Here is a 9,716-nt window from a genome sequence, read left to right as displayed (position 1 = left end):
CTCATCATCCTCCCTAGTAACCATTTATTGCCCCCTAAACAGAATTACCTATGTTCTTCATCTCCCCCTCCCCTCCAAAATGAGGGTCTATAAATTTCTGGACCTTATAAAAATATTGGTTAATCGCTCTCTGATTCTCCCTGTGTGAAGGGTGAATAAATCTCTTTCTCTTATTAATCTTTCAGCAGACCTGCCAGGGCAAAGGAGTTTTCCCTCATCCCCACAGATTAAAAAACAACATCATTAAAGAAAAGTTGAAACGTGAATTGGGTTGTTGATGAAGTCTATTTGCTACTCCTGGTCTGCTCCGAGTTCTTGCTCTTAAGACAGCGGCAGCTTATTCAATGAAGCAACTTTAGCTGCATTCAGAATGTTTTGTTATTGGTTTGCTCTCGTTCTACTGACTGGTTAATGTGACTGCTAGACAGCTCCTGTGCTCTGTATTCTTAGGAGAATATGGTTGTCATAGGCAAGGAATATATACAACTTTATTCTGATCAAGTAACATGGAGGATGGATTCCACAGATAAACAGGGCCATTAGAGCTACTAACAGGAACATCATTGATAATGGAAGCTGCATGACAGTATGTAAATCACTGCTCATAATAGATTAAATGTCATGAAAATGCATATTCACAATGACATTTATGAAGGAGTTGATTTTTTCTTTTTTTACAGAATCTCACTCTGTTGCCCCAGGCTAGAGTGCCATGGCATTATAACTCACAGCAACTTCAAATTCCTGGGCTCAAGCAATCCTCTTGCTTCAATCTCCCTGAGTAGCTGGGACTACAGGCACCTGCTACCATGTTTTTCATGCTAGGTTTTCTATTTTTATTAGAGGCAGGGTCTCGCTCTTGCTCAGGCTCTCTCAAACTGCTGAGTTCAAGGGATCTTCCCAGCTCAGCCTCCCAGAGTACTAGGACTACAGGCATGAGCCACCACACCCAGCATCGAAGGAGTTGAAATTTAATTGTCCGAAACCGGGGTGGACTAAAAAAGGGTAAATTGCTTTATTTTCTTTAATTTAGCTTCACTTTGGAATTTCCAGTTTTGCTCGTTTGTAGAGGTGTAAGGATAGTCTTTGTCAAAATGCTCAGTGATCAGAGGGAAGAGTTCAAATATATTTTCATCAAAGTAGTTCAGCAATTTCAGACAATGTCATCATTTGACAGAGAATTAAATTTGCAATGGAAAGGAATTCAGTTGTCTTTAAGGAAAGAAAAACCACTTTTTTCAGTATTTCTTTTTCATTTGCCTCCTTTCTCCTTCTCCAGTGTTGCTTCATCTAGGAAAACGGGACAGAGTCCAGTCAGGAAGGCAAAGCTTCCAATAAGCAGAGGTTGTAATAGGTAGTTCAGTAAAGGATGTTCAGTATGGAATGCAAAGATGTCGGGAGAGCCGAAAGACTAAGTGTGACAGGGAGAAAACACACAAGCCACTGAGAAAATGCAGGGCCTGCCCAGGAGAAAGTGGGGCCAGAGAAGGACTGGCAATCTCTCAGAAGCCAAAACCAGGGAATGGGGCCACTGTCAGAAGCAGAGAGAGCAGGAGAAAGAGCTTGGCTCCTCTCTTCCTTCCTCCAGTCTCTGATCCGTGCCTCCCATTAGCTGAACATAGCCAGAATTTAGTTGGCAAGGGAAGCTGGGGAACAATTTTTAAGGGTCAGCTCTAAAAACATCAAGCAGAACAGAGAAACAGGTGGGGAAATGGATGTGACTGTCAATAGTCATATGCCTAGGCCAGATACTTTCAGTCACAAATAATAGAACCAATTGAGAAAGGCCCAAATCAGAAGTTTTTTAAAAAAAATTTTGCTTAACAGATAGGAAATAGGGCTATTTCAGGGTTGATTAGAGTAACTGAATGACTCAACTACATCAAGATCCTATATTCTTTCTGTCTTTCAGCTCTGCCATCTTCAGTACATTTGTTTATCTTTTAGCTTGTTCTTTTCATGGTTTTAAGATGCTTGTAGCACATATGGACACAAAAACATCTGGACGTGGGTATGGATTTGTTTATTACCAATTATCTGTTTCTTTTGTTTTTTGTTTTCAAGAGACCAGGTCTTGGCTGGGCACAGTGGTTCACACCAGTAATCTAGGACTCTGGGAAGCCAAGGCAGGTGGATTCCTTGACCTCAGGAGTTTAAGAGTGAGACCTATCTCTACTAAAAATAGAAAAACTAGCCCAGCTTAGTGATGCATACCTGTACTCCCAGCTGCGTGGGAGGCTGAGGCAAGAGGATTGCTCAAACCCAAGTTTCAGGTTGCTGTGAGCTATGATGACACAGAACTCTACCTGGGGCTACAGAATGAGACTGTGCCTCAAACGAAAATATAAAATAAAATAAAATAAAATAAACACGAGACAAGGTTTTGCTACGTTGTCCAAATAGGACTTGAACTCTTGGGCTCCATCAGTCCTCCCAATTCTCCCACCTCACCCTCCTGAGTAGCTGGGATTACAGGCATGCTCCACTGTGCCTGGTTATTTGTTTTTTTGATCATTAAAGAAAAGCATTTGTGGGTGGTGCCTGTGGCTCAGTGAGTAGGGTGCTGGCCCCATATACCGAGGGTGGCAGGTTCGAAACTGACCCTGGCCAATGCCACACTGTTACAAAAAAAATAGCCGGGCGTTGTGGTGGGTGCCTGTAGTCCCGGCTAGGTGGGAGGCTGAGGCAAGAGAATCACGTGAGCCCAAGAGCTCTACCACAGAACTCTACTGAGGGTGACAAAGTAAGACTCTGTCTCTAAAACTAAAAGGAAAGCACTTGCTGAGCTCCTTAAAACAATTCCCTTCATATCCTTTTGGTCATAATTAGTCACATGGTCAGGCCTAAACCACTGGAAAGAGGAAAGAGGCTATTCAGACTGGATACTGTTAATCATGGCTTTTCCCCTTAATAAAAGACAAAATTACTACAAATTTAAAAGCTCTTAATTGGCTTTTATTTGTGGTTCTAAAATCTGGCAACACCCCCTTTTACAAAATGGAATAAAATGCAAGTTCTGATGAGCCAGGCAAAGAAGTTCAGATTTATATTAATAGATGGAAAAGGGCTGAGGAAAGCAGAAGTGCAGATGGGTTGTTTCTCAGAGTTACTTTCTTCTTATCACCCCAGCTAAAACTGCATTGTCTGGGGGCCTGGCTTTATCTCTCACTCCCAACTTAGTTTGGACTTGGTGACTGAGAATTTTAGTGTAACTTCATTTTGGTTTGGTCTGTTGGGTCTAATAGCTTAGTTCAAATGGATGGCGTTCTCTAAATTTTATTTTATACTCTTGAGCTGGAAATGAATGTTGACTCCTGAAGCACATGACACATGGTTGGAAAAAAGAAAGAAGAGACCTGACCCCAAATAATGATTTGTGAGAGTAGGGGTTGGAAGTGCGGTTTATGAATACTTGTTCACCGCAAGGTAGTGTCCATTATAGTTTCTTTTTTACTTAGGAAAGTAGGAGCCAAGTCAGAATGGGATAAGGCTGAAAGGACTAATAGAGATATACTGGTACAAACCAGCTGAATGTCAATACTGTGCTCAGTGGCTCACACCTGTAATCCTAGCACTCTGGGAGGCCAAGGTGGCAGCATTACTCAAGGTCAGGAGTTCGAGACCAGTCTGAGAAAGAACAAGACCCCATCTCAACTTGGTGGCACACACCTGTAGTCCCAGCTACTTGGGAGGCTGAGGCAGGAAGATAGCTTGAGCCCAGGAGTTTGAGGTTGCTGTGAGCTATGGTGCCATAGCACTCTACACAGGGTGACAGAATGAGACTCTGTCTCAAAAAAAAAAAAAAAAAAAGACCCACCCAAACCTCCATAAGGTTTTCCATGTTAAGTCCATATATTTTCAATAATCCCATTTCCTATCCTCATTATAGTTACTGTTAATGTAAAATTTAATACTTAGACAAATAGTATTCTTTGGGGTCTCTCATTTTCATAGTGGGGTTTCTCATAGTGTTAACTGGTGAAAAGCAAAGTTCATGACTTCTGCATAACACCTAATACCAGGCTCAACAAAGACAATAAATGGCAGAAATGAATTAACTAGTCCTTTAAATGTTTTCTATTTATGATTCATTTAAACCACAGTGGCGAGTTGTTTGTTTTTGAGGCAGTCTCACTCAGTTGCCTTGGGGAGAGTGCCCTGGTGTCATAGCTGGCAGCAGCTTCAAACTCTTTGGCTCAAGCCATTCTCTTGCCTCAGCCTCTAGAGTAGCTGGGACTACAGGTCACCGCCAGCCACAACGCTCAGCTATTTTTTTTTTTTTTTTAAGAGATTGGGTCTCCCTCTAGCTCAGTCTGGTTTCCAACTCCTGGGCTCAAGCAATCCACCCACCTCGGCCCCCCAGAGTGCTAGGATTACAGGCATGAGATGCCACAACCAGCTTCATACTGGAGAGTTTTTAACAAAGTATAGTAATGACACTGTTTTTTCTTCTGAAGCTAATGGAAGATGCTCTATGATGTTCCAGATTTTCTTTAGCTCCTTGCGCATTGTTGAGATTTCACAGATTTATCATTTGTGTAGCTATATGTATCTGGAGGCCACATAGAAAAACAAAAACATTTAAATTAGTGAATAACTTTGGTGAAATGCTTTGTCCATGCTCCTGCCTCATTTTTCTTCAAAGCTATCAAAGCACAGACTCAGCTCCTCCCTCTCCCCCAGGTGTGGGGGGAAGATCGCATCTGTGACTACTTAAGTACCAGTCACATTGTGCTAAAAGAGAAAATTGAAACTCTCTCAAAGAAATTTACGTGTTGTAATCCCTTTCAAAGGACTAAAACCCCTTAACAAATAATACTTGTTTCACAACGCATCTGGGCAAGAGGAAACCTTTCTGACAGGGACACAATAAAGACCGAAATCCTTAACATTAGGGAATATTGAAAAAAACATCCTGGAAAAACCCAACATATTTGATAAGAGTGGTGAACTGTCGGGTCCCCGGTACAGGGAGCCTGGTGGGGAGGAACAGGTGTGCACGTGGGCACCGCGCGGTTTATGTCACAACCTGCCCGAGGCGCCACCTGCCGGTCGCTATGGAGACCACTCTCCCCGCCCCATCCCCGCCTCTCCCAACCCCTCTGCGCGTGTCCCGGGGCCCTCTGGTGTTCGGTGACCAGCAGGGCAGGCTGCAGGCAGCGCAATGCCACAGGGGAGCTGCTGGCGGGGGTGGCGGGATCCTGGTGCACCATGAACCTTGGGTCCGGCCCGGTTCCGGGCCGATAAGCACTGTGCACGCCGCCCTGTATTTGTTCCTGGGCCTCGGCTGAGAAGGCAGCAGCGCCGGGGCAAGAAACTCTAGGACGGCGCAGGGCCACCTCTTTCTCAGCACACGACAGAAAGCACCCCATCCAGAGCGTCGCTCCTGGGCTCCCAAGTGAGGGTCTACGCCAGCCGAGGACTGGAAGAGCTGAGGCGCTCTGAAGAGGGGCGAGAGAAATTGGGAAGAGCAGCGGGAAGGGAGCCGCCTGCGCGGGCTGGGCGGTCGGGCAGCGGGTGAGGAGAAGGGGCCTAAAAGTGTTGGAAAGGGAGGCCCCAGGAGGAGAGGAGGGCTTGGGGTGAAGCCGGGACCCAGCGGAGGAGCTCGATACTGGAGCGGCCCCTGGCGGGAGGTCAGAGCCTGGGGGTTGGGTGTGGGCGCCGCAAGGGCGGCATCTGACGCTAAGGGAGCGGTGTTTGAAGCGGCCGCAGTCTCAGGCCAAGCCCCCCACTTTCTCGTCCTGCCCCCGCGGGAGGGGCTGTCGGAGGGGCGGCCCCTCACCCTGCGCGTGCAGCGGCGCGTCCGGGCCCCGCCCTGCTTGGAGCCCCGCCCCGCTCGGAACCCCGCCCCCCTTGTGGCACGAGCCGCTTCCTGACGCGGTTCCCCTCCCCCTTTTGGTTCGCGCAGGGAGTCGAGACCCGGGCCGCCACCGTCACCTCGGCCGCTGCGGCCGCCATCGCCTATTTCCCCCGCCCCCGCACCATGGCCGAGGAGCTCTCTGCGGCCACTTCCTACACCGAAGATGATTTCTACTGCCCAGTCTGTCAGGAGGTGCTCAAGACGCCGGTGCGGACCGCGGCCTGTCAGCACGTGTGAGTACGCGCCCCCTCCCCCGCGCGGAGCCGGGTGGTCGTTTAGGCCCAGTTTGCGGCCGCCGACCCCGGCTGCGGCCTGCCCGAGCGCCTCCCGCCCCGGGGGTCCCGTTCCCGGCCCGTAACAGCCCCCGGCCACCCTCTTCCCGGGCCTCCGGCGCGGCGGGCCCCTCTCCCGAGCTCCTGGTCCCCGGGGTTCCCTCGTCTTCGCGTCCCCGGGGCAGTGGGCAGGCCGGTGCCCGTGGCGTCTTCGGCCCCCGGAGGCCCCTCTGTGCTCTGCCAGGCCCGGGAGGAATTGCAGGGAACGTGGAGCCTTTTTGTTTCCTAGCAACCCGAGGGCGGCTGGGGTGTCGAGTGTCAAAACCGACCGGTGGAGCCCGCACCGGCCAGCTTGCCGCGCTCGGTGACCTGCCTTGCCTGGAAGTTTGTGCTTTCAGAACCTCGGCCCATCCTTTTCCGCCCACGAGCTCCTAATCTAACCTCATTCACCTTTCAGCCCCGCTCCGCAGCCCAGCGTTGATAGAGTTTGTGTGATATTCAGCGTAGGTGGGAATGGTCAAGGCCAGGATGAACTGCCCTCGCTGGCAGGATTTCCGGGTATACAAGTGAGAGTTCCCCTTTGTTTTACCCTTTTGCTCATTACTTGGTTACTATGGTGGAGGTAAAGGAACGCTTACGTTATGAGGAATGGCTGAAAATTCTAGGGACGAGGGAGAGCACAAAGGGATAGGTGAGACCGCCTGGTGCGTTTGACTTGACGTGTTTGTAGGAATTTTGATAATTCTGTGGACTGCTAGGAATTTTGATAATTCTGTCAGTAGAATTCGGAAGGAACCCTTCTTGAAAAGGCGTATAGAACTTCTGACACACCTGGATGTTGACCAGAGTCCCTGGGGAACTTTTTAAGTAAACACCCCAGTTCCCAGGCTCCATTCCAAACTTACAAAAAAATTTCGGGCAGGTAGGGCCTGGAAATTTTTATTCTAAAACAACGTACAGGCTTGAACAGTCTGTGTGCTTGCGAACAGCTGAACAGAATTGACCACTTTTTTTTTTAATTTTGAGGTGGGGCTCTATAATTTTGTAAAAGATCGATTGAATTTGGGCTTCCTATTCACAAATGTCATCACTGCAGTTTGTTTGATAACTTACTATTGTTCTGTTCCTCAGCCTTAACTGCACTGTCTGTTGCTATTCTGTGCTAGTTGGGTGAACCCAAGAGTATGTGGCTCTTCATGACAGAAATTATGTCAGTTAGTTTTTTGCTCTTTAAGGGAGATGACTGACAATCTGAAATGCTTTTTATTATTTGGTGTAGCAAGTGCAGATGGTTAGAAAAAAATTTTAGATGTTTAGGGTACAACATAAACTTTTTGGCTTTTATCATAACTTTTTGCCTTTCCTGTATTAAACATTGAAGTGTGGGTTGGCAGTGGATGGAAATTAGGGAGGATGGAAGGGTAAGATGAGAGGAAGTTATAGAAGCTGCTAACTGTATGTGTACATAGCCAGATCTTTTTTGGACAGCATCATTTCATTCACTCTTTGGTTCATTGACCTTATAAAACTCACTGTGATTTTTAGCGCCTCTCAAAATTTTATGCAGATTGCTCTACTCCACTTCCTGTGGGACCTTTTAAATCAAGGAGTGTAATTTGGCTTGACCTCAAGGTTATGGAAAGGAGTGGAGATGATTGTTTTTTTAATTTAGGACCTTTCTGAAATCAGCTAATTGTGCTTAGACAGTTCTGGCTGAGAACAGTGAATTAAAAAACAGGCAGAAGGAGGAAAACCTTTTATTAGGAAGGGGCAATAATGGTGGAACAGGGTCTTGATTGACTAGAACGAGATTGGTGGAAAAATGGAATTTTTAAAAAGTAATATTGTTATTTATATCATTTGCCTTACACCACAAAGGACAGATCTATGCCTGTTTAGCTACAAAATCAACTTTTTATTCATGGATATAGAGAGTTGAGGTGCTGAAGTCTTTGGGTCACTGTGGGTCTATTAGAAAATAAAAACAAGGTCAAAACTACTCAATGTGTCATTAAAAAAAAAAAAAAAAACAAGGTTTCATTGACATTTCAATTACAGGAAAGGATTTGCCTACTGACTACCCCAGTCAAAGGAGCAAGTTCATTATCATTAGAATAACTTTACCAAAATATAAATTCTCATTTAATCACTCTTCATTCTTTGACCAGAAATTGTTGAATGCTTTCCGTTTTCCTGGTACCGGAAATACAAAGTGCTCTTTCTCTGGAGACTGTTCATCTAAGGAGAAGACCTGTAGATGAGTGTAACTGATACGGAAGAGAATTTAGGTAGAAAATAGTATGTGAGCATTGAGAGCAGGTTTCTAAATCAGCCTATAGTACGAGTTACTGGGTAATGTACTACTGTCAGAGTGTGTATTGTGGATTTGTTGGGAAATAACACTGATGAGGTTTACATCATGTGCAGAGTTGAGTACAGAGGATAGTTCTGTATCTGGACTTCACAGTTTGTCTGGAGCTAGAGAATCAGTGTAGTGGAGATAGAGAGCTTAGCAGTATTGCCAGGAACTTACCATGTAAGCCAATTTGAGCATTTTCCTGAAAACCATAAAGACCTATTCAGTAATTTTTGGCAGTGAAACAGTATGGTCACATTCAATTTTTAGAAAGTTTACTTTTGTAACGGGGTCCAGCTTGGTATAGTGGTAAGACTCATCCATTGATGTGTTAGAGAGAAATGATTAGAACCTGAACTAAGGTAATAATGATAGTGAAGAAGCAAAGGAGCAAAGAAACTTCACATTTTAAGGACATTTTATAAGATTTGATGACTGTATGTTAAATATATATACTTATTTATATCTTCTGAAATGTATGGTGCTAAAGTTGTGGGTGTGGATATAGTCATTAAGAAAGATATATAAATGGAAAGATTGAAGAGGGCCTAGATAGAATGTAGTGTTGCAGAATATATATTTAATTACTGGATGGAGAAAAATACAGCTTGAGAAGGAATGAACAGAAGGATAGGAAGAAAACCAGGACAGAATTTGACAGCAGGAACTGAGAGAAAGACCCAAATCATTTGCTAATGACTGTTAAGGAAGGAGTTAGCATTGTCAGTTGCCTTGGAGTAGTCAGATGTGATATTTTGAGGGGGGGAGAAAAAAGAAAAATTTAGAATATTGAAGTTAAAAAGAATACTGAGGTTGAACAGATATTCAAAGTAAGGTTTCAGAAGAAAGTAGACCAGCCTAGTGTAAGGTTTTTGTCTCTTTTGATGGCTTTTCTCTGTAGTCTTCAAAGGTTCTTTGAACACTCTTCTTCCCTGTTCTGAACAGTCAAGGAAATAACTCTTGTATAGCATTAGAAGTAAGCTCCATTGCAATGCAGATTACATAGAGTCCTTACTAAACTATTAAAAATGAAAATCAGATCTGTATTTGTGAGCTCCTTTGTAAGGAGGCATCTTTTTTTTTTTTAAACAGATGAAGTATCACTCTGTCACCCGGGTTGGACTATAGTGGCATGATAAGTAGCTCACTGCAACCTCAAATTCTTGGGCTCAAGTGATGCTTTAGCTTCATGACTAGCTAATATTTTTCCTTTTTTTTTTTTTTTTTT

General features: G+C 45.1%; 1 protein-coding gene and 1 non-coding gene across 6 annotated transcripts in view; one reads left to right on the top strand and one right to left on the bottom strand.

Annotated features, from left to right (window-relative positions):
- Positions 1–1,088: 1,088 nt before the first annotated feature.
- On the bottom strand, positions 1,089–1,169 carry LOC111723575. Its single transcript, XR_002772091.1, has one exon. It is a non-coding gene; the product is annotated as a small nucleolar RNA MBII-202 (small nucleolar RNA).
- Positions 1,170–5,191: 4,022 nt separating this feature from the next.
- Positions 5,192–9,716, top strand: part of RNF138 (ring finger protein 138) — a 30,277-nt gene continuing 25,752 nt past the window's right edge. For 2 of the 5 annotated variants that reach the window (XM_023510219.1, XM_003784758.3), the window contains exons 1-2: positions 5,192–5,517; positions 5,909–6,093. In XM_023510219.1, coding sequence (XP_023365987.1) covers positions 5,984–6,093 — 110 coding nt within the window. In that variant the 5' untranslated portion in view covers positions 5,192–5,517; positions 5,909–5,983. The other 3 variants (XM_023510218.1, XM_023510217.1, XM_023510220.1) reach the window with 3 other exon arrangements.

The sequence above is a fragment of the Otolemur garnettii genome, unplaced genomic scaffold (genome assembly GCF_000181295.1).
Source record: "Otolemur garnettii isolate 467f Iridium unplaced genomic scaffold, OtoGar3 scaffold00012, whole genome shotgun sequence".
NCBI lineage: Eukaryota > Metazoa > Chordata > Mammalia > Primates > Galagidae > Otolemur > Otolemur garnettii.
Note: the sequence above shows the minus strand (reverse complement) of the source record. Positions and strands in the feature narration are given on the sequence as shown.